This window comes from Lutjanus erythropterus, chromosome 14 (genome assembly GCF_056507025.1).
Source record: "Lutjanus erythropterus isolate fLutEry1 chromosome 14, fLutEry1.hap2, whole genome shotgun sequence".
NCBI lineage: Eukaryota > Metazoa > Chordata > Actinopteri > Lutjaniformes > Lutjanidae > Lutjanus > Lutjanus erythropterus.
Genome location: NC_139330.1, coordinates 18374640 through 18400936, shown reverse-complemented (window position 1 = coordinate 18400936; position 26297 = coordinate 18374640). Strand labels below are relative to the sequence as shown.

At 39.9% G+C, this 26297-nt stretch overlaps 1 protein-coding gene across 17 annotated transcripts in view; it reads right to left on the bottom strand.

Annotated features, from left to right (window-relative positions):
• Window positions 1-26297, bottom strand: part of kcnma1a (potassium large conductance calcium-activated channel, subfamily M, alpha member 1a) — a 181175-nt gene that overhangs the window by 82271 nt on the left and 72607 nt on the right. For all 17 annotated transcript variants that reach the window (XM_084736201.1, XM_084736191.1, XM_084736193.1 and 14 more), the window contains exons 3-4: window positions 15554-15615; window positions 43-136 (exon numbers count right to left, since the gene is read on the bottom strand). In XM_084736201.1, coding sequence (XP_084592327.1) covers window positions 43-136; window positions 15554-15615 — 156 coding nt within the window. The remainder of the gene's footprint in view (window positions 1-42; window positions 137-15553; window positions 15616-26297) is intronic.

Genomic DNA, 26297 nt, shown 5'->3' with positions numbered 1-26297 from the left:
TGCTTGTGTGCATGTGTGATGCATGCACATGTGCCAACTTACCCGCAGGCCAAAGTAAAGAAGGAAGAAGACATTGAAGGCCATATCGATCTGTAATGTGAAATCTTTGTAGAAGTTCTGGCAGGATTCTATAGGACTAGAAAACACAGAGAGAGAAAATACACATTAGTACAAGGTTAAACGCTCATTAACTGATACAGTAGATATGGGACTTCCATCTCTTTCCCATCATAAACACACAGGTAGTAAACAGTGGGAATCTCATGTTATTTCCGTGGTAGGAATGTAATAGACTTCTTAAGCTTGTTTGTTTGTTTTTTGTTCAGTTGGTGGATGATTGTTGCACACCAGAATATAGTTGAAAAATATTGGTGCAGATTGCAAACACCTCATCTCACTCTCCCCTTCCAAATATACAGGAGAAACTATGGTAGCCTCTAAAATCTCAAAAGCAAAAATATGTATCTAAAGCCAGTGTTTGGCATGTCCGTTCTCAGATACTGTAGAAACATGGCAGTGATCAATGATGATAATAAATTACCTTGATACCTTGATTAATCTTGCACACTGGAGCTTTAAACACTGTTTATTAGGTAATAATTTGGCCAACAGAGTTTGGCAAAACAATAAAAAGATGATACCATCATCACAATACCATTACACCAAAAAGACGATAACTTATCACTCACCCCTCATACCAGGATAATCATTCTGTAATTCTATGCTGTAACTTGTCCTTTTTTTTCAATCATGCATATATGACCTGATCCTGATCTCCTCTCCTCGTTTCAGCTGACAGGACTGATAAGAAACCGTTCTTTGGTAACAACAACCAGCTTGAAGCTGTCAAGGTCAAATGATGCTGAGGAGTGCTTGACATTCAAAAAGACCAATCCTTGCAAATAAATATTTTTGCAGTTACTGAAAAAACACCCCATCTGTGAATGTAAATTTGTCTCATATTATTATAAGGTTAAAACACTTAATAGGGATAAATAACACCACTGCCAGTGAGTTTCACTGACACCCTGCCTTTCCTCCTCTGCGCCCTAGGCGGTCACAAACAGACCAAGATAAAAGACCTATCCGTAGAGTCAACCACACATAGATGAAACAGCTGAAAATAAACTGAAATTGGTAGTTAAGAGCAGCTGCTTTGATGTGACAGTATATTCGGCATGCATAAATTATTCAGCGTCTGTCACACAAAAAAGATTCCAACAGATCTTCCCTCATATGACAGAAACTCCTCACAGAGAAGGAGACTGCAGAGCTTTCTCCATTTAACAGAGCGCCTCAGCCAGACGGGCGGGTGTTGCTTTAAGAAATGGCGGATGATGATAAATGAGTCGTGATCTGTCTGGTCTGTCATGTAATCCATCTTCATGTTTACCTTGTGATGATTAACCATTAGCTAGTGGGTGCTCTCAACAAAAGCAATAATAAACACCCCATTCTTCACTCGGTCACGGGCCTAAAGCTTTCTGCTCCAGACTAATGAGGAAATCCCACAGTGGGAAAACATGAATATGCATGGTTGGGCTGGCTATAGGGGACCTTTGGGAGCACATAGACTGACAGGGGAGCACACACAAGGCCATTATAAGAGCACACACGTTCAAGTCCCATACGTTCAAATTAAACATTTAAGTATACGTTTGTATGCATGGGGCCCATAGGGGCTCAGCGTGAGATCCAGAATCGAGTTTTCTGCATAATGAGAACCTCCAGAGGTGTAGAGGAGCGAGGCTTAATCATCTCCCAGTTAACATCAAACATTTCATCACGTGCCGATCCATTATAATGGATGACTGAGTGCAGACGTATCGTTCCAAGAGGATGATCCCACTTCTAATTCATGAGTGTGTGGTCTGTCTCGAGCGTATCCTAAGGACTTGTGTGATCTTTAGGATGATGTAAAACCCTGGCCAATGTCCAAGATGATTTGAACGAGTCTGGTTTGTGCAGCAACTGTTTTTTGTTTGTTTTTTTCAAAAAGTGATTTTACTTGGTTTAAAGGCATTTTCTCAAACACTGCCATCAGACTTTGGACAGGGGTTAATTCACTTATGACCCCTCGAAGGAGTTGACATTGATCTGCCCTAAATACTCAATTATTTACTCTCCACCGGCATCACCATGTGACTCTCCAGGCGTCAAACTAAAGGGTGTTAAAACCAGCCTGTCATAAATCATACATACAGCCAGAGCATGTACAATTTGCCTGCAATGTTTAAATGGAATTTTCTATCAATATAGTCTGCCTCACAACCAGGTTTGGGGAGTAATGGATTACATGTAACAGGGATTACACTTACAGCAAAAAAGAAGATTACAGATACAGTTAGTAAAAATGGGGATTTTTAGCAGGGATTAAAAATTTAAAATACACTTTAAAATAAAGATCAATATACTACAACACACAGTGTGCACACATTTCAACACTTCATGAGTGTCACAACACCACTCTGGTCTCAGTGAAACCAGCTAATCTCACAGTCTGTTCATCATGTGCTCAAGGGAAAAAATGCTTCACTGGGTGGAAATTTGAACATTATTTTGTCTTTAAATCAGAAAGTGGAACGACATCACAGTACGGTGACAGTTCTGCCTTCAGCTGTGAAACGTCACCATCCAAGGACTCAACATCTAATTTAAAGAAACATGCACGGTTAAGACCAACCACTAACATTTGCTACAGAGACCAATCACAAACGTTAGCTACAGAGACCAATAACTTAATGTTAGCTACACAGTCCAACTGCAAATGTTAGCTAGACAGAAATCCAGTTCTCTAGATACCCAGTCAACACTTTTATTATTGCCACTACTACAAAATATGAAGCTGGTGTCCAGGATAGTATGTGGGTAAAAACAAAAGCCCTGGTATAAGTTTATGGCAGTTTAATAAACCTGCAACAAACAAAACATTATATCTGTGTAAACAATCTCACCATATTTGAGACTGAAATGGGCAAAACTAATGGAAAGTAATAAAGTCACATGACTTTAATATTGTGGTACTTGGATTAGGTTAATTACCACATTTTTGAATATTAGTAACTGTACTGGAATACATTTTTAAAGTAATCCTCCCAGCCTGGCTCACAACCTCTGATGTTCATGTGATCTCACTCCCAGAACCCTGAAAAACCTTAGCTAACCTCTACAAACAATACACATGCAAATACAAGCACATGTGAGCACATACACACACAGATGGTGCACACTGAAGACATTTGGAGTGGTCACTGTGGCATTTCCCCTTGAGCCTAACTCTGGCCTAATTCTGTATAACCGCTCATCTACAGTCACATGACCTAAAGCATTCTCAATAACACAGAGACAGCATGGCGGCTCGCAGCGGGGGGCTGAGTGGTACATTCAATCTGTCTTGATTTTGCATTATAAGATACCACAATGGCTCCACTCTGAGAGCTTTAATTTAGTCATTTTTATAATCGTTATCTGATAGTAAAGCTTATCATTAACTAAAGTAGTGGGAAGACATATGAGGCAGACCTGTGGTTTTTCTTGTAAGCACAGAGGCACAATGGGAAAATTAAGAGTTCATCAGGGTGGGAGAAGTTCATACACTCCATTATTGTGGAGTGCCTGAGTGTGTTTCAAACCACATCAGAACGACAATATGGACTGAAAACCAGTGACTGTATATATGGCAAGTCACAATGTTTGACCATATCATCTGTCAAGAAAAACACTTATTAAACACTACTCTACAGACAGGGGATAAAATAGAGATGGAGGAGGAAAAAGCAAATAGATGGAATTAGATCTAGTATGAGCAGAGCTGTGACTCATCACCATTATACGGACAGCTTAAAAATGAGCCATCCTGTTTCTGCAAACATCAAAGCAACATTTACAAATAATGCATTTCTTTAATTTAATGAAAGCCTGCACTGATGAATAATTTTATAGGACACCTGAAAAAATGACTTTGTGTAAGCTGAAAAGTGTCAAGGCCACAGTGAATTATTATCACTTGATGCTGCAGCTCCCCTCAGCTAGAGCTGGGCAACGTGATGGTATAAAGCCTCATGTGTGAATGTGTGATGGTAGAAATGTGTCCACAGGTTGAGATTTGGCAGAACTGTTTCCACCGCAGGAGCTATTCTCATATGATCTCGCGCAATTATTGCAAGTATAGCCATCTCTCAAGGTTAAGTGATTTGAGCAGCTGGACTGTTTCCCGTGATGTCAGAATGACTGTTGTTGGGTGGCAGTGCACCTCTGGTTCGCCAGCCGCCTCAGAAAAAGAGAAGTGTCAGGAAAAGTCTCCCTGCTCTCAACAACCTGGTTTTCAATCACAGCAGACAGCTGTGCAGCAACACCAGGCAGACAAAGATAGTGACAAGCTGGTGAATAAAGTGGAGCATGTATCAGATAATTGTCCAGATATTTCCCTTAGAAGTTGGTAGGGACCAAAACAGAACCATGAATGAGTTACATTTATAAAGTGGCCAGAAACACAACTCCAAATAAACGTTAATGCTGCTCTGTGACTGTTGCATGACTAAATAAGCAATTTGAACAACAGGGTCAAAATTATGATTTTTGTATAATTATATTTAATGCAATACATCAACAATGACTGTGGTCTGACAAAAAAATCAGTCCAGGGTCCCTGGGAATAGGGTTTTTATTGGATGATTCAGCGGTACATACTCAGTGCCAACATTCAGTGTCAGTGCAGGACATAATGTGTCCAGTGTGAATGTCAGTGGGTGGCACATTCAACTTTCCCACCAGTAACCAGAGTCAGTGTCCAATCTCACTCAACACCCCACTGGTGTAGTCTGGACAAAAACTGAACAAAAGCTTCTGAAAAGTTTTCAGTATTATTTTTGTTGTCCTAGTATCTGTGCATCTTTCCCACACAGTGAGGCATGTAAGACAAGACACAATCCTGGTTCTTGCTTTCAATGTCACTTCACACTCTACAACCACAAGGGATTCCTGGTCACACGCTGCCAGTGTCCTGCAGAAAATAGATCTGCCCACCTCAGTTCTTATTACTCCTTAAGCCCTGGCACAGCCTGGGGTTACACCATCCTGCCTGACAGGAGGAGAAGAGGGAGAGGAGGAGAGGAGGGAAAGAAAGACAGCAGCAAGACACGTGGAGATAAAAGAGACAGGGAGAGAAGAGAGGCAGTGACAGTCAGAGGGAGTGGAAGAGGGGAAGATGTGAACGTGACAGAGTGAAAAGGGAGAGCGACCAAACTCCCAGTGGTCCTGAAGAGAATTTGTTTCATATATATATATATAGAGCACACAATACTAGTTTGGGGAGGGGTGTGGGGATGAAACTTGCCTGGAGATTTATGTGATAAACTCCAGTGCCACTTTGCATAAACCACCTTAGTTTTAAACTTAAGTTTGTCCCTTAAGCTATATATTTCCCAAAGCTATGAGGTTCACTTGGTAAAGTTGCATAAAGTTTCTTCTTGCTAGACTTCCACTGCAGTGACTGTCATGATACAGCACATGTGCACTGCAGTTTCTAAGATTACGTTTCACTCACATAATTCTTTACAGTTGTTGGCAAGCTTAGCTAACACAATTAGTTATCCTGTGTTAGGTAGCTTCTCCAATGTGGACAATAAAAGGGAGAAAAAGACGATGATGATTGTTCCCCTCAAAGAATATGGGAAGCACAAACACATAATCCAAAGTAAGATACATATAAGTAGAAGATGTGGCAAGAAGCAAGCTAACTGACGAAGTCAATATAAGAAATCTGGTGTGAGAGGAACCGTAGATGAAGTATAGAAGAAACATAAAAATATTACTATGACGGCAAGAAGGGAGACTGCCAAACATCTACAAAAAACTGTTGAGTTTCAATAAAAGCTATAAGAGATAATATATAAGAGTGCTGTTTAAGTCTGGCTAGCAAGCTACAAAACACGATTTTCTCTGTCCTGAAAACTGGGTCTTGGTGTCCCCTTCTTGCCTTCAATCATGACAAATTTGGCCATTCCAGATTTTTCCTCTTTTAAAGGACAGTCCCTTAAAATTTTCTGAGCAAAATCATCTCTAAGAACCTTCTAGCAATTCATAAGGGAATATTAAGCTGTTAATAGCTCAGGGTTAGGTTGAGTGAGATTAGTGGGTTTTCCCTTACCAGCCACAGTCTTTATATATTGGACTCGGTGAATGCCTGCACCACACTTGTCCCACTCTGCATATTAGCAAACATACACATATGTACACACAGTCTTAAGAACAGTGGTGGCCTGAGGGTAGGCTGCCGAGCATGTACCGTATGTCTGTTTCAGGGCATAAAATGTTTCCCCGTGTTAACCTCCTCTGACCAGGATCTCCGCCTCCGCAAAACGCAAGCAGAGAGGTAAAACTCATTTGTTCACAAGGGCACAGGAGCATGTTGATGGTGATGTTCTAAAAATAGTCCTAAACACCTTCAGTCAGTCAGCAGGAGCCAGCCATTCATTAGCCTGCACATGACCTTGGCTAGCTGCAGGAGCGACAGCAAGGTTGCCCCCCGAGAAAACAATAACAACAACATGCTGCTGCCTGTTTGACTAATGCTCACGACGACACCCAATCTGAGTCATTCTTCATCTTCCTGCTCTAGTAAGCTCATAAGTATCTTGGAGTGTAGTTACATATTCATAGTCTCATTTGTTAGCATTCAACTCACCCCATAAAATCAATATACAACCCAAACAGAGGGATATGAATGTATTTAGGAGGGGATTTGAGCCCAATAACTGAATGTCTGGCGTACGTGCAGGATTTCTCCTGAGGGTAGTGCATGTACGTTTAGGGGACACAGCAGGGAGGGGTCTGCGATGCCGAAAGAAGGCCAGGTTAGTACTTAAATGACTGATTTAGGTCAAGGCACCATTACTAAAATAAGAAAGACTTTAGAACCTACAAGGGCAATGGACAAATAAATCCTCCCAGGGGAGGCTAAAAATAGATAACTCACATTTTTCATCTGAATACAAATGACTTGTATCCCGCTTCAAGCATTTCCTCTACAAAGACAGTATTTATTTTAGAGCCTCAAGGTGCAGTCTGTGACTGAAAATAGCATAACACTAACAGAAACCATAACTTGCAAGAGAGGAATGACACTTTATGAATTTATTCAGCAGCCATTGTTACAGCACAATAGCTAAACGACACACATCATCAATCCTCTTTTGAACACAAACCAATTAAGATATAAAAGATGTGGTTATGTGTCATATGCAAAAAGACAAAGTCCCTATCAGCACACTGATTAACGTTGTCAAGCGAATGAAGTTGGCACTGTAAAAGTTTTTATTTGTTCTAATTTCAGGTCTGCTGATGCATTTAGACCTCCTTATGTAAAATAACCTTCAATCAGTGAAAAAACAAATTTACAAATTGCATTAAGTAATTATACCAAATCCTTCTAATCCCCTCGTTATTAAGAAAAAAATTGTCCCTCAGGACTAAAAAAGATAAATTTCAAATCATTAATTTATTCTGCAAAAAAATTCTTACTTTAATTTGAATTCTTATCTCAATATAATAATTGCATTTTCAAGTCGCCTTTTGAGTTCATCCCGGCACTGCGACAGGAAAAGTTGAAGCAAATGATTTGAAACTGAACATGGGTGATAGGAAAATAAGTGCAGTGTTCACACTAACAGGTGTGGCTCAAACAAACTCTAGTTTTGGATCATTGTGTTTCGACTATTATTTGAATTCAAGTGGATCTTAGTCTGTTTCAGACCAACGTAGTTAGTCCAATGGTTTGTTTATGGTGCAAATGCAAACTCAACCCATGGAAAGACTGTGTGATAGCACAGCAGATGGGAATCAAAAAGCCAAACCCTATTAAATATACATGATCCGTGGGCTGCTCATGGCCACTGTTCGTAAAACTGACACACAGATTTTCAGTCTGTATAATTGCACATGATTTGGGGGGTTGAAATGGCTTGAAAAGTTTTCCAGCTGTTTTTCATTATTCACCATATAAGAGGTCCAGTTGCAGTCTTGAATAATAATAAAAGTGGTGTACAGCAGTGGGTTGTGGTATCAAAGTACCATCTAGTCCAATCTAAATATGCTGAAGCTTTCACATAAATACTGATCACCGCTGGAATACAGTACAATAGTTGACATAAATCAAATGTGATATCACAGCCATTCAGTAGCAGTCAGTCATAAAATCATGCCCTTTTTTGCCTAAAATATTAAACAACCTGAGTCGAAGCTGAAAGACTTAACATGACTTGACACTGTGGCCACAAAGGCACTTAAATCATCTCAATTTCATCCGGGGTTTATTAAGTTAACTGAATGTTTTGAGAGTGGCTCATGCTGTGTTCATGCTGTGGTCTAAAAATAGCCCTTCCGCTCAGCATTGAGGGGAATCAGGCAACTGCAACGGCAAATGGCCTTTATATTGCCATGGTGACTTTGATAAACAAAGAGGTCAGGCCATTCAGCGTGCACTGATACCAGAAAAAATATCAAACTGTGGAGTAACTTGGTTAATAGTGTTTCGTGCAGTGAATCTGCATTTCCTAGACAGAGTGACAGTCCAGGTGATTTCACTAAAACTAGAAGAAGACATGTTATAAACCATCGGACCAGTGTTCAGCTTCACTACATGTGAGTTAAAGCTACTGCAAGGAGTTTTTAAACCGTATTGAAGCAGGAGATTTTGCTTTAGATCATTTTATTTTTGACATATTTTGTGCTTATTATGGTGGAAACATTAAAATTCCTTGTAGTGGCGTTAAGCAGGACTGCAAACCTGTTGTTGGAATCATCCTCAGCTCATGCTCAGATATCAAAAGCAATTAAAAAGCTTAATTTTTGCCTTCTACAGGGACAGTCTCCATGATCATACAACAGAGCTGTGATGTCCCATAACACTCACAAAAGCCCGTTATCTATGAGTGCGATGTTGACATTTCAAATTCTCTCTTTTTTCCAGAGAAAATGTTGATAATAACTCACTCGTTTAGAAGGAGAAAATCTCTCTAAAAGTGAGGCCAAAAGTAAGAAAACGAGGAGATTTTAGAAAATGAGTCATTTCTCATTGCCTCACTTTGTGGATTTAAATCTGAAACCACTTTGGAACGGTGTCAGCTACAAATTAAATCTTCTCATGGATGCATGGCTGTGTCTGGTACTCTATCCAGCACCAGCACCCCAAGAAGGAGAGGTCCTTATATAGGTTACCCGTCATCGCCATGGTGTCTGCCAGGCTTGTCTCACCGCTCAGCCATATTTCTCACCTTACCCTATTAATTAGTCATTAGGCACTGTTTCTTTTCTCAGTGCTGACATTGATCGCACACTAATGATAGAGTTACAGGCACAGGCCAGTGCTTAATATGAGGCCTCTTAGACAGAGACAAAATTATGTTTGTGTGTGCGTCCATACATGTGTGCGAGTTAACGTGACTGTGCACGTAAGAAGTCTGTACGTGAGGCAGGGAGCGATCGGCAGAGGAGAGAAATAGAAACAGAAGTGGAGCAGGAACAAGGGCATCCCTTTAAGAGCAGCCTGCAGAGACTTTGTCCTACATTCCTCTCTATTTGTTTCATGGGAGCACAGAGGAGGGAAAAAGAAGGGATGAAGGATGAGGGATGAGCCAAAGGTATTAAAGCAGATTCAGATGTGGGCGGGAGAGGACGCAGTATCCTCCCATTGAAAATATCACCAAAATAGCATCAGTTTGGCAAGTGAAGTCTGCTGCAGAGGAGCAGCAAAGGCACTGTCTTATCATCATGCATTATTATGTGTTGCACAGAACTGTGGTAAACAACCACTTTGTCGAAACAAACAGATGGACGGCCATTCTCTTATTCCCATTCATTCAAAAAACACAAACAGTCGTCTTAACAACAGCACAGTTGCCAAGTCAATGACTAGCAATCTCTGTGCTCAACTGGGAGGGCAGCCAATTAACAATTCCCTCCTTTCAAACTCTGTCTACCTGCTTCCACACAAGGCTTCACTGTGTTTTTTTTTTTTTTGTGCGTGGATCTTTGCTGCAGGATATTGGCCAGCAGAGCTCCTGCTAGGAAAGCCCCACCTGTCGAAAAGCGAGAAACAAAAACAGCTCCTGGGAGACTGGTGCCTGGCCACCAGAAAGGTACCTTTTCCTCAGCATTTTACCCACTGTGTGTGTCTGTGTATGTGTGTGTGTCCTTGCCCCAAGGGGCCACCCTGCCTCACTGAAGTAGACATAAAAGCCCGTCGTGTAGCTCCAGCCTCCCAAGGTCCAACCCACATGCACTTACTCCACCACATGTCTCTCTTTCGCCGTTACCACAGGGACCCAACCGTAATCCTTCCCATTACTGTTGCCTTTTTCACAGACGATTTCAGAATGATGTTCACTCCATCCGATGGTCAAAATGGCAGTATGGAGGAGAAGGGGGGAAAGCTAACCGCTGTGCCTGAATAGTTCATGAGTCTGTACCTTCAATGTTTGGCAGAGTAATTACTACCATTAAAGGGGTGACCTATAAATCTGCGCTCATCGATTTCCTCAGTCATTAACATTTACTGGCAAGGAGGCTAGACAGAGAGAAGGTCATCTTTAGAGCATTTTTAGCATTTGAGAAGGGGGGGGGTATGAATGTGAGTCATTTATGCATGAAGTGAATGCACATGCAATCCCACACAGAGGATGTCAATATTTCTGTCTTTGAGCGAAATGTTTTCAGAGTGAATGAATAGAAATTTAAAGTAAAACGTTTTAGTTTAAAAGCACAGTATGTCATTTCTGTTGCTAGGGGTCTCTCAGTCAAAACAACAACAAAAGATGGGTGTTGATGATGTCGTGAAGTAGCTTGGGATTATGGAAGTTGTTGTCTTGCAATGTATTAAAGTTTTATCGTGTTAGTCACATTCGCTGACATCCTTCTTCTATCTCTGATGTTTCATCTGGTATTTCCCATGTTTCCCTGGAAGTTACAGCAACTAAAGGGGGTAAATGAGATGATATTGACAGGCAGCCAAAGGAAACACATGATTATTTTAAATAAAATTAAAGATTTCTCTAGATTTGGACACTATTCATTAATAGCATGGAGAATATTTCTTCTTCTGATTAGAAATTCCAACTTTACTGTGAATATGGATGTTAAATAAAGTGATCCGATAAAGCATGTGTGCTTACATGCCGCAAAGCATTAATCAGAATCAAACTTTTTTGACTTGCACAAACTGGTTCCACTCTCCTGGCAATATAATAGAAGAAGAACTAGTAACAGAAAAGTTGCATCCACTACTGACCAATTTTGCTGAACTCAACCGATTGAAAATGTATTACAATCCTGTCAGATTGAGTCAGTCTCTTCTGTTTTTAGGGATTTTTTTTTTGCCTTTATTATATAGGACAGCTGAATAGCAGACAGGAAACAGGATGAGGAGAGGGGGATGACACACAGCAAAAGGCCGCAGGCAGGAATCGAACCAGCGGCCGCTGCAGAGAGTTGCTCTACCAACTGAGCCACAGGGCCGCTCTGAGTCAATCTCATGAGGCACTCTGATTCTAACTGGACTATTATTCTAATTATTTATAGAAATATTAAGGTGCATGTAAACACAGCTAGTACTGTTAGTATATAATAAATGCACAACTCAATAAATATATAACATAGGTCAAGTTGTTTTCAGACATTTTAATGCTGAAATGTTACACATTATGCCTTTAAGATTTGAGATCCAACCCTGTGCTCTATTTTAGCTTTGTTGTTAGACTGTGGAGCTGTTTACTTGTGACAGCAAGTGTGGACATGACTTATCATTCTCACAATTATAATTGGGAACCATTTGACCTTGATGGCCCACATGACACATCTTGGATCATTTCAAGGTTGGCAACCTCAGACAATTTTGGCCATTTGATATTACATCAAACAGATTGTGGCAGAGACATAAATAGGTTACTCTCGATAGACAATTGAAGCAGATGTAATGTCAGGTCAGCTCTATGATGTAACAGAGGGTGTAGAGAACATATGAGGCTCCAGCTGCTGTAGTGAAAGTATAGCCTGGCCCTGTTTAAGATGTCAGATCCCCCAGAGTCGAGTGAACCTGCTCTGGGTTTATCAGTAGTTCCCCTGAGAGGATGTGCACACTCAAGTGACAAGCTTGAGCTAATCACGATGATGAGGGTGGAGAGGGCCACAGCTTAATGGGAGCACAGAGAGATCAGGGCCATTCCTCAGGGAAACCGATTCACATAGAAATGCACTCAAAGTTCACTGTAACATACAAGATATGGTGGGGAAACACCACTGTGAGAAGAATTACAGCTCTGCAGCAAAACAAAAACAAGTATTTAACTACCCCTCCTTTGTTTGCCCTGCAGGTTCGATGTTATCAGATGTTACATCTCTGCAAACATTACGCTGTCAACCTTTCTCCTGTGATTCAATGGATAATGGATTTCTGCCAAGGAAACATGCTCAAGTGTCGGGTTATTGTCATGTCAAAGTCATTCTAGACCTCATCTGCATGCATCGCAACCTTACTATAGGTGAGACACATGATGTAGCATCACATGTAAAATATGTACGCATCAGATATGGGCACAAATATATCAAAAAGTATCTTACAAATTACAAATACTTGCTTATCAAATTTATCAAAATAGAAAATACTGGTATAAGAAAATGTATTCAAAAAAATACAAGTAATTTATCATTTGAAAATACAAAAATATGATATGATACAATACTGATATTTTGTTACATTGTAGGAATTTAATCAATATCAATATGGTCTGACCATAAAGGGACCACTAAGTAAGAATTTTAGTTTGAAAACATTAAAAACTAAAACTAAATAAATATGAAAAAAATAACAGTTTTGATGTTATGTCAAAGTCATCCATGTTTTCAAACTGGCCTCTGCGGGTCTTGTCCATTTTAGAGTAAAATGACACATAAAATAATGTATTTCAAGTATTTCAAATATAAGCTTGTGATGCATTTTGTTACAAATGACATCTTATTTCTATCTGTCCAGCAAAATATAAATGACAATATACTCAAAAGTAATTAAATACACAATTTAAAGACATACTGTCCATCTTTGTGTGTACAATGTTATGGCTTTTTCCCAAGCAGGTGATTTTTGCATCACCAACAGGAAGAGTGGAAATATAACAGCATGGTACAAGTGGCTATTTATCTTGATGACATATTGGGGGTTTAAATGCACCTGAACTGCAAGAAGTTTCTGTTACCTGCACCCCACAAGTTCTCTGTGGCTGCTATTTTAATATGATTTGAATGATTCATTGATTATTGATCTTTTACATGGCCACTGCTTGATCAACAAAACTATACCTTTAATCCCTGGTCATCATCTGAACCTTAAAGGAGATTGTACACTTTTACAAGTAGGCAATTTGTCTCTCAGTCCACTTTTTAGTGAAAATGATGGCAGAGAGGAAAGATAAAGGGATATAAAGAGATAAAAAGAAGAGCGATAGAGGTGTACAGGAGGAAGTAAATGTTTTTATCCTGGGGTACACATGGTTGACTGGATTCATGCCAGGAATAATTTCCCAGTGCTGCTAAGATAAGGCTGCATAAGTTGGATTGCATTTTAGATTTACTTATTTTGAGATTTATACATCTCTAACCCTGCTTCAGACCCTCAGTTCCCTCAGGAGCATAATTTCAAAGTTCACACATATTGTACCAAAGTGAAAACAAACTACAGGGAGCTGGCCATTACTTGAAGATAACATGCTGCGCAACAGCCAACAGAGGAACAAATATAATGAAAAAGTACCATACAATATCATGGTTGATTTGTTATGGTCCCTTTGCAATCAGCAATTCCATAACCGCAAGCACTACAGCAAATATTTGAGGCTTTATTTTGGTAAATCAATGGTGCATGAAATACTGTGAAGTGCAGTCAAAGGCACAGTGTCGTGTGTGTAGGGCATGGTGACACATCTTTGGTTACTTCATCGCTAGAGGCAGATGCTACAACTTCTACATAATTGGAAACAATACAGTAAATCGCCTGTTTTGCTTTAATTAAAATCAGTGCACTCTGAGCCACAGTAAAATGAGGCGAAGAGTGGACTACAGACGCTTCAGCTTACTGAAGTCAGGAGGTGCAGAATTGCCTTCAGCAAACATGCAGCATAAAAGTAGCACCTTAAATTAAATCAACCCGGGAAAGATAACACATTTGACTGCTGTGTTCTGCTGTTTCTTGCAAAAACATTGTTGGACAGTGTGGAGAGCAGCAAAAACAGATATGATCTGCAGGCAAAAAAACTGAACCCACAGTATTACATACAATAAAAATAATAGAATAGCATCTGTGTATTTTACACTAGGGCTGAACAATTCATCAAAATATTATCTAAACTGTAACATGGCCAAGTGCAATTGTTTGATAAAAGTAAAATGTGTCACCACATACCATAATAACTGAAGCATCGTGGTGCTACAGAGATGTCCCAGTCTATAAATCACATTCTCCAGATGTAAAGAAACATTCTTGTTTGGTACAGATCCCAAAATGACTGCAATGATTATACCAAAATAATCACCAATAAGAATTTAACCAATTAAAATGAATTCATCAATACTTAACTGATAGTGTAGAAATGGCAGTAATTATGCCTCATTTTACATTGTTTTGTCTGCCAGTTGAACAAGGAAACTCAAACTTAAACTTAAAATTAGAATTCAAAGAAAAAATATGTTGTTTTTTTGCATATCATTCAGCCCTATTTCATCTTACATGTCAAAGCTGTTGTGTTTTGTTGAATAAATAGTTCCATATTATTATTGTACACATAAACCCATTTACATATGGGTATGCCTCTGCTAACTGCTATTAATTTTTACCAAATAATGCAGTATCTCATCTCCATGGTCTGACCATGAGACACACTGCTCAAGCTACTGAGTCACTATCTCTGCCAGAGAAACACTCACAAGACTTAGAAAAATTCATAATATCCTAAAGTATCGCTTTAAAGGTACAGTTTGGAGTCTGGACGGTGTGAAAGTAGCTGCAGTGGTGATCGGAGAGATGCCAGGCCTGCAATCTGTCTCTGGGTGACTGCCAGCCAGGGATACGCATAAACTGACAATACACACGCACACACACACACACACTTACTCACACACAGAACAAGCTCCCCAACACATACTGTACAGTATCTGCCTGTCTCTGTTACCATGGAAACTGACAGGCCTCCCATTGAAAAATCCTCAGATGCAGATGTGTGTGTGTGTGTGTGTGTGTATACTGTATGTGTGTGTGCATCGCTGCTTGTGAGTACTTGTGTGGGGGTGTGAATATGTGCATTTGCATTTCAGAGGCTGCAGTGTGTGGAGATGAGTAAGGACACATGTGCACCTATCATTCACATACAGTATGTAGGCCAGTGTAAATACATGTAACAAATACTGTAGATGCAAAGTTCATTTCATGTATATTTCATCATCACAATAGCAACTGGAGTGTGTGTGAAATTTGAAGTTATTTTAGAATATATGTCATGAAATCGATACTTACTCTGAGGAGTCTATAAAGTATATTCCAAGGGCCCCGATGCTGAGCGCAAAGACTAACACCACCTGAGGAGAGAAAGACAGAAGAAAAAGAAATCACTTTCATGCACAGAGTGTCTAACTGTCATGGTTTTCGGTTTCACTGTAGTCACTCCCTTTTCTTTTTTTTTTTAGTCTTCCCTTGTGCTTTTTTTTTTATTTTACCTCCTGTCTTCGTCTTGCCTGCCTTTTTTGATCACTGATTAGCTTCATATACCCCTGACTAGTTTGCACTGTATTTAGTGTGTGTTTCCGCCTTTTCTTTGCAGTTTGTCTTCGTCCTTAGTGTCATGTGCTCCAGCCATCTCCTACTGTTTATTGCCTCCTAGTGTTTTGGATCATTGCTTTGTGTCTTGGACCTCACCTGTTTCCTGGGTTTTGAATTTTGCCTGCTCTGTCGGAAGTGACCCTTCCAAAGTCCTGCCCTTTTTGCTCTGTCTCTTCAGCAAGGTTCTGCACCCCTGTTAACTTCCTCTTTTTCCACTAAATGCAGCATACAGGGTCATATCTTAAGTTAGCTAATGTTAACAAAACACCAGCTAGACTAGTTGGCTAATGATTGATGTAAATTGGCAAGCTAGTTAGCTACTGTTTTGCTAACATTAAGATGCCAATATATGTCGATTTTACAGGTCCCGCCTAGCACATAACATATAAATACAGGAAACAGGAAGAGAGAAAGTTAACCCAGAGTGAAAAAGGTCAGGACTTAGGAAGGAACAATTGTTTCCCTGATATGGGCCGACTTATTTGGCTCTGACCTGTGCCTGTGTGACCATCTTGTGAGCCTTTTTCTATTCTCACTTTTGCCATTAAATATTTAAACTGCACCTGCTAATGCTCTAGTCTGTCTTTTCAGTTCATTCCCTGTTTTTGTTGGTTACGCTGCTTGACTAACATGACACTAACTCCGCTAATTAATGTACTCTGATGTTTAGTAAACAATATCTTGTATTCAGTTGGAGTGGACACAATAGGCAACAGTAGTCACAGTATCTGTAATTAAATGGTGACCTGCCTCCTGTTGGTTGCAGAATGGTGGACATTTTCAAAAAGAACTGAATAATGAATGCTCAGCCTCAGGTCAGCAAATACAGCCTATTGAATTCAGAGGCAGAGTGAAGTCAAGCCAGCACAATCGTAGGGAGCAAAGAAAGGACACACATTTGTGTGCTGAACTGTACAGAGGAGCAGCAACAATGTGTGTAGGGAGTGTTGAGTGGAAGTGCTTAAAGAGGACCACAGTTATCAAGTGTTGACATGCACTCCTCAAGTACTACACTGAGGCAATGCTTGCATTGTGTGAGACTGTGACCCTGCTGGGCTGTGGTATGTATAATGTTTCAATGACTATATATGACTGGTAAGGTAAGGTAGGGTAATGTGACTTGCAGTGCTAGCAGCAACACCTAATCCCAGAATCTAGACAATCTTATAGAGAGCCTTAAAATAGAAATTTATTTAAAGGGATTAATAAAACAACCAAAGGTAGTTCAATCATTACACTTGTCTGTGAACAAATTTAAATGAATTTAAATCAGACCAGGCTATTGATGCCACTTGATCTGAAAAACAAAACAAAACAAAAAAAAAAAAAAGAAAGAAAGAAACAACGCCATAGGAAATGTACAACTTCTCTACTTGTTTAAGACGATCTCTTAGGGGTCAATAATTAAGTTATTTTTTACTCTACACTCTTAGAAATAAGGGTTCACAGGTCTGAGGTTTTACCCAGAACCATTTGCTCACCCTGTGCCAGAAAACACTCTTGACACAGACAAGAAATCACTTCAGCTTTGTTTGAAATGTGTTAAAAGTCTCCAAAATCTCACCTAACAATACCTACTGATATCACCGGTACAAAAAGTGTGCTATGATTATAATAACATTTGTTTTAAAATAGATTTTATGTGAAAATCCTCATTTTTTTGTTCAAGTTTTTTTTTGTTATATTTATTAAATATATGTTTATAAAGAATTACATCAACAACAATAAAAAAAATTAATATATGCTGCAGCATTAGATTAAAACAAATTGCAGAGCAACTACAACTAAATCTTGTATCAAGTGCAAAAAACTGAATCATTTGTAGTAATTCAGTACTGTGGAGGATAGCATGTCATAATGTAGACAAATACAGAAAATTCTAAAACTTCTATTTAAATTTAGTCCTGGTGATGTGAGAAAATGAGGACCTGTTTGAATATTAGTCATTAAAAGTAAATGTCAGCTTCCACTTGTTCCACTCTCTTGGAAAACACACTGACATGCACCACAATAACACCCTGCAGCAAACTGCACTTGCAAACATTAGAGTTCACATCACCATCATCATCAACACTGTCATCATAATCATCATCTCTGCAACAGCTGACCAACGTAGCGATGCACAATACTTCCTCCTCTGCGATCTTTTCTCCCATTCAGCCCTCTCACAATAGGAGCCCACTGTCCCTGCTGATTGTGCCATTCATTATTGATGATGGGAGCTTGATTACTTTCATGCGATGGTCCTTTGGATTGATCCAGTGCATTGTGACTGAGGTATTAAGTAAACATCCCCATGCCTGTGCATTTTTAATGGTTTTGCTGCTTGAATGGACGACGATGGCAATCCTGGCCACAGTTGTCCAGAGCCGGAATAACCTTGCCAGCCAAAGACATCGATGATGCTCCACACAAAGGAAGTGGGGAGGAGGCTCAAGCTGAAACTCTATGATAACATCAGGATTTTTTGAATGAAAGGCTCTTCACTGGTCTCATCAGGAAGGAAACAGTTGACTGGAGGGCTTTATCTGATCCAGATACTGCCCTGTTGTCTATACAGGAATTAAAGTATGTGTTTTTCCCACAAGATGGCATTGTATGCTTATAGTGAGTAGGTACTTGACAGGTGCGAGGTGAACACCAAAGCTGAATTGAGTAAACACACACAAGAGCTGAATGTTAAAAAGGTTTTACACCTGTTTACAGGTCTTGGGGAGTACTACCAGCCAAGTGTCACCAGACCAATTCTTCATTTTTGACTTCCAAGGGACATTATCAATGAGTGCAGACCAAAATGCCTCTGCCTGCCAACTGCCATTTGAATAGACATAAAAACCGATCGAAGCAACGAAATGTGTGAGGAAGTGCTGAGTGACAACAGCTGGAGTGGCGCTTGGTTCGTTTTTCATCTCTTGATAAACAAATAAGATGTAAACAATAAATTTATATATATGCACTTTAACCTAAAACATCATGCACAAACTGTGCAGTAAACTGTTGCTGGGGGATCTGTAAAATTTCCTGTTTTTATTTTTCTAAAATTATCCAATTTAATATGTGATTATATGAGTTGCTTTTACAGACCCCCCAGCAAAGTCTTTTAACCATCTTCAAAATATTGTTATTCATTTCAACACAGACAAGCCTAGCACACTGCATATCTAAGTACAGGAAACAGGAAAGAAGAAGGTTGACTGAGCTTCCAAAAGGGGCGGGACTTAGGAGGGATCAATTATCAGCGTAGGTTAGGTCTACAGATTACAAGATTGAAAATGACAAAAAAAAAAAAAAAAAAAGGAAGGTTACCTCTGTAGCCTGCTCCTCATCTTTGAATAGTGTGACTAGTCAAGCAGCTAGAGGCTACATCAGACAACACACCCAAATTGTGTACCATGTTCTGACAAGGAAGAAGACCACATGGCATAAAAAAGACAATTTCTGCTGCATCACTTTTGATACTTTTTATATTTAAAAAATCCATCATGGGTCTGACAATGTTATTGGAGTGTAATGCATATTCATTGCAGCTCTCTCTCCTCTTCCTCTCTCTCTCTCAGCCCAACTGATCGAGGCAGATGGCTGCACACCCAGAGCCTGGTTCTGCCCGAGGTTTCTGCCTGTTAAAAGGGAGTTTTTCGTGGCCACTGTCGCCAAGTGCTTGCTCATGATGGGAACTGCTGGGGCTCTGTAAATAATATTAGAAAGAATATGCCTAGAGATAATTTCTGTTATGATTTGGCATTATACAAGTAAAACAGACTTGACATGTCTTGACTCCTGTTTTAATGCTGCAGAAAGAGTAATTTAGAAATACTCTAGTTTTTGAAACAACCAAATTCCACAAGCTGAGGTTACATCAGCAAATCTAAGGAAACTTGACTACAGACGAAGGACGTCTTTCTCTGTGAAATGCGACACTGTCAGCCCCCTGACAAGGAGAAGCACCATTTTAAGCATAGCACATAAATGCATGTGTGCATACATTTATACACATTGAGTACATATAGAGTGACATTTCCTTGGAGCTAGTTTGTGCTTCTGTAGGGTCAGAGGGGTTGAGAAAGAGAAGGGAGTTAGAGGAGGACTGAAGAAAGGGGCAAAGAGTAGTATGGCTGAAAAGCTGAGCAGTGAACAGTGAACACCCCAGCAATGAGCTGAGGAGATAAGAAGCGTCATCATCTTAAACTGACCCAGTTATTCAACTGTGAATGCCGGTCCACCCCATCCACCACCACCACCCCCCTCCCACTCTCTCTCACACACAGTGTCTACAAGACCGACCTCAAATACACAATCTAGCAAAGACAACCAACCGAGCAACCGCCACTGCACATCAGGACCAATGTAACAGGGGAAACCTACATGAATGATAATGACAGAGGGGCATTCCCGACAAAACAAAGCGAGAAATTAAAAAAAGAAACTCAGCAGCAATAGCAGTATTGCTAAGTATAGCTGTTGCTGCATCTGTAATAGTTGTAAGATACTTAATGAGGCTGTTTATATTCGGATTTCATGATTCACATGTGATGAGATGGCATGAGTGAGTCATGTTCATTAGCAACAAACTGGAATATGTCGGCATCACATCAGAGCAGCAGCGCTCGGACGTGATGTCTATGTTTTCTCTTTAATAGCCGTGTAGGTTTTCATTGGTGTATCCCCTTCTATATTTAAAGTGCAAAGCTAAATCTGTCAGATGTTTTCCGAGGTGCACTTTAGCAGGCGCACAGGAAGACTGGAAGTGTAAAAGAGAGCAATGAGAAGTTGTGTGTGTGCACTTCTATGTGTGTGGGTTTCAGGTTCCAGCACTGCAAGTGGGCAAGAGGTGGCAGCTCTCACATGACACCATCAGAACTGTTAACACATAATAACACCACCTTACATGTATAAACACACGTGTGAGTCTAACGCTCGCAGTTTATTTGGCAGTCGGAAGAATTTTGAGAGCTCATCATGGCTCACACGGGGAAGCAATATGAAGTGTCCCGAAAACCAAGCCAAGCGCCTTCCTCCTCCTCCGGCAGGGATCCTGTCTAATGACTTACTCTGTCCCTTAAGTGCACCCTGACACAAGGAGAGAGCAAAGTCTCACAGACAGGTGATGTGGCCTGACAACGTACGGAATAATCGCTTCACATTAAGGCCAACTACCCGGGTCAAGAGAGCGCTGAGTCAAAGCCCCCCTCTGTCAATGTGTAATCACGAGGGACGGAGTTTTTATTTTGCTCTGTCAAGTCGGGAGAGTGCTGAAGACGCACCTTTAGCACGCACCAAGTGCTTATTATTGTGTCAAATGTCCCCTAATGTTATTGACATAATCAAGATGGTTTTCTAACATTAACCAAGTTATTTTAAACCAAACCATGACCTTTTTCCAATCATATCCCAGTCATTTTGGTGCCCAAGCCTAACCATGTTAGTCTATATTGTTGTCACTGTTATATCATAACTTTAAAGGCATAATATGAACCATTTTCCTAAAACATACAATGTATATACTCATATAAGCATTATACATCTCTATCGTCACATATGACCCACTAGAAATGTGTGGTGGTTTTCTCATATTTTGCTGTGATTGGAACATCTCTGGGCTTCAGACTGTTTGGTAGTGGTGTGTAGCCCCCAGCCAACACAGCACACAGGGTCTTGAGGTCTCCACAAAAACTCTGCCTTTGCTTCTTTCCTCTGCCCTCTGTCTGTGAGAGCTGCAGAAGGAGTTTTACACACATACACACACAAGAAGGCAAAGCATGCTGAGGATCGCTTCAGCTGTATTCACACAAAATCTGGTGGTGTGCAGAGGTGTGGGCGTGTTCATTTGTGCTTTAGAACATAACCACTGTGAAACAAACTGCAAAATAACATTTTATTTCTTTCATTCACTTATACACTGTTCTCCCCTCTCTTGTTCACTGAGGTGTGGAGGAGGTGCCAACTTTGAACAGTGCATTTACAAATAATGCTGCATATTTTACCTTTAATTATTCTGTGATGAAGAGTAACAGTGAAGTAAGAATGATTTTAATGGTTTTGGAAGGGACAGACAAATTAAAACAACACTTAAAATCAATAGCAACAAGTTTTGTTATATAACTTGGGGGACTTGTGTTTAGATATTGGTGTTATTATATTCCATTTATTCTATTTTGAGTTGTTTTATTGAGCTCAAGTGGCTATATCATCCTTTTTGTTCCATTAGTCTCTGGTAAATAATCTGGTATAATTGTGTCTACAAACATTTACTCAATTACCAGTTGCCATTGGTTTCTACATATTTAATTCTAGGCAGATTAAGAATTTTTGATAATAAAGCTATTTACTTCAGCATAAAGTAATTCAAGTTGTCTGGGAGAAAAATAGGCTTCTGCTCCTCCTCTCGACTCTGTTTTAAGGCTTTAGAAAATCTCTCCTTGACAGGAGACTTCGTCCAATCACAGGTCAGTAGATAGTTCATTGCTGAGTCTTATTCCCAAAATGTTAGTATTTGACTACCTGAGAATGGCTTTCAATAATCGACCATCTTTGAGCCACCAACCTAAAACGTCAGTAATTTGACAACTTTGGACTGAGACTCAACAATCAGCTATCTTTCTCCAGAATTATATATCTATATATTATATAAGAAAAAGTTGGAATATTCAATATGGAGCTATTTTGGTTAATTTATAAGATAAAAAACCTACTTGGGCAAAATATTAATAAAATCTAAAGCCTCGGGCTAATGAGGCAGCACAATTGTGAGCCGATTTGCATGCTATTATTACAGAGCTGCTAGAGGTCAACATCAAAGGCAGGAAAACAAATATCATTGCGGGTAGTGTAGTTAGGTGAGAAATGAGGGGAGATCTGAACTGGAATGTTTCTGTTTTTCTTCCTGTCAAACACTGGAATAAATACTTTCTAAGAATCCTAATGGGTTCCCCAAGATTACATGAGTGGGAATCCTCGGTGGGAGTCAAGAATGCCCGTCAGTACTGTGTGGCATCAGGATAAGCCTGTTCATTAATCCGGCCTGGCTCGCTGGGATAGCCAGAAAGCGGAGCTCCAAAATGTCCGATTGATGCCTCGGCCAAAGGATTTCAGAGGTCCACGGCCGAGGAAAGCTCGGGCCAAACCAGTGTACTGTTTCTGTTTTCCTTTGGCTGTAATCCAAAATCATATACAGTGCATCTGTCCTTTATATATCTGGTCTCAAACAAATGAAACGGGATGCTGTCAGTATATATCCACTCACTCTTGATACAGATTCTCTCACAATAATTCACACGTCAGTGAAACAGAAAACAGATGCAACTCTATACACTCTTAGAAATAAAGGTTAATTACAACTATAAATGGTTTTTCAGCTTGTCCCAATAGAGGAACCATTTTTTGGTTCCTGTTAGAACCTTTTATGAAAGTGCTTTTTAAAACCATTTCAGAGAAATCCACCTAGAACCTAACATAAAGAGTTCTATGTAGAACCATCTGTGAAATGTTACACCCAAAATTCCCTATGAGCGGTTCTACAGAGAACCCCTCTGTGGTGTAATGGTTCCACCCAAATCCCTCTCTGAAGGTTCCCTTCGGCTTTTTATGGGTGCTAACAAGAAACCACCAAGGGGGTTCCACTGAGAACCTTTTTATATTATCGTACAAAAAACCCTTGACAAAAGAGTTCTTTAAGGATTTAAGAAATGGGTAAGAAAGGGTTCTTTGGATGAATAGAGTTCTTAATGGAAACCTTAGTCTTACAAAGAACGCTTGACAATCCCTTTTTTCAAAAAAAAGGGTTCTTCAGAAACAAATGGTTCTGAGTAGAACCTCAGCCCCTCCGGAAGAACCCTTCTGGAACCCTTATTTCTCATAGTGTAACATTCCCTCAGTCATCAAATTGTCACAGTGTTTGCACTGCAGAGCAAACATTTGCATCCATTACAAGCGTTTGCTTTCATAACAAACACTCCTACATTATTATCAGACGTGTGTCTCGTGTCAATGCAGATTTAGACACAAAGGGAATCACATGTCAGAGCACGAGGTGAGAGTGTGAGCCTCTCACCAGGGGAGTGTCAACAAATGAAACCTCCATGAAACTTTGATGGCATACATCCATACATCAGCACACATCGTGATCTCCCCTTTCCCTCTGCCTCGAGTGGCAGGGGGCTCTAGACGGCTACGCAAGTGAAGGTATGATCTGACATTCTGTCAGAAAAAAAAACGCTTTGTATTCCAGTCACATGCTGCACAACTCGACCCGCACCACCGATTCCCCAATGTGTGGGTGAACAGATGTAGCACAGGCATACCGATTCATACCAGCTGGACAAGAAAACACGGACAGCTCTGTAAAGTCGATGGTGATTAATAATAAAAGGAGCCATACACGTTTTGTTTCCAGAATATGAACAAAGAACCGACAAGTATAACAAACACTGGAGATATGTTGGGGCTTTTCTTTTTATTCAACGCTTCTCTCAAATTCAAATAAAACAAGATAACATATTTAAAATGGAAAAGACAATATTATTATATAATTATTATATTTTAGACATTTAGAGCAGGACTGCACATGATTATTTTCATTATCGATTAATCTATCAGTCATTTTCTATCTATTAATTGTCTGGTCCATAAAATATCATAAAACAGTGATATATATTGATCAGTGGTTTTCAGCATCCAAGGTCAAATCCTTAAATGCCTTTGTTTTGTCCACAACCTAAAGATATTCAGGTTGCTGTCATAGAGGACCAAAGAAATCAGAAATATTCATATTTGAGAAGCCGACATCAGAGAATTTGGACATTTTTTTATTTAAAAAATGACTAAAAACAATTAATGGATTATCTAAATAGTTGGTGATTAATTCAGTAGTCAATTAATAATCAATTAATTGCTGCAGCTCTGTTTTGGGGTTTTGGTCTTGAGACAACCTTGACCAAAGACAGTTCAGTCCTAGGCTATCAGAGTACCGGAAAGTCCACTTCAGACTGTCTGAGGCCCCGTCTGCCGATAACTCACCTCTGAACAGACTTTCCAATGACATGAATGCTAATTGCCACCTCTATCATGATTGTATACTCCTAATTAAATGTAGCATCAAAATAGTCCCTATTTTTAAAAATAAAATGTAAAAAAAAAACAAGCAGAGGGTATAATACAGTAATTTAGCATATTTGACTGTCAACAGAGCCGGTCCAATTATCCCCAGACTTCAAATATGCAATTCATAAATTATGAGAGGAGCTAAAGACAAAAACAGGCGAGATCCAAGCTGAAAAGCCTGAGTAAGTTGTGCACTGGTGTGTGTCTGAGTTGTTTTCATCATCCGAATCCACTGTAGACTCTCAGTCACAGTCAATTTCAGTAACGTCTCCTAATGGGGGAAAACGTAAGACTAAAAAATGAAGGAGAAATAAGATGTAGGAGATGAGTATGAACTTGTATTCTTTATGAAATGTCTACATCATTGTTTATTTTTAGGAAAAGAAGGCAATAGAGTTTTGATATCTGATTTGTCTGGTCAGAGTAGAGGAGGGAAAATAAGCTCTGGTCCACAGAGCAACACAATCCTGTCTCTCCTCTCTCTCTTCATATCTTCTCCTCCCACAGCCAGCTCCTTTTATATTACCGTCCAAGGTCATGGGATGCCTGTCTCTGGGGTACGGACTGGGTGAACAGAAGATCGGTAGAAGGACGATCACCTGTCCTTCGAAAATCATCTTTATCATCCATCCACATCTGTCTCTAGTCAGTGTGCAGGTAAGGGCTGTATTTCACAAACACATGAACCTATGCAACTTGTACCGACTGAGAAATAGACACAATTGCAAGATGTTTTGGGGTTTTTTTAAGGTATGTTTTTCTTCTTTAGTTATGGATAATGTGATGTATCACAGATGATCATTACAAACACTGTCAGAAAACTCCCTTTGGTCTGGAAAAGTGCAAGTGTGAAATTGCCGGTACAACACCAGCAAATCTGGCGTACAATGGACTGATGAGTGAAATTACACATTTTCAGTGTCAATACTGTTGCTAAAAGCATGACTAATGATTGTTTTGAGCACTACAGGAGCCACTTCCCACTCTCCTCATGTCCCTGCACTCCAGCGACTTCACTAACTTCCTGTCGCTCCCTTCTTGCTCCCGTCAGCCATGACGAGCGTGGCAGGTAGCACCTAGCAAAAGACTTTCCTTTTTGAGGCAAGAAGGGTTTATTTAGCTTCAGTGAAGCAGACATGACTCTAAATTGTTTGGGATGGTGTGTTGCTGGAAAGAGACTGACAGAACAAGACCGTAAAGACACAACCAAAAGTCTGCTGATACTTAAACATGAGCTTTCTTTCAACTTTCTGCATTTAGTTTGAAACAAAGATAATAGAAAAGCTAATTTACTTGAATCAGACATTGCAAGACTTGAAAGGCGATACTAGTGGGACTATGCTTG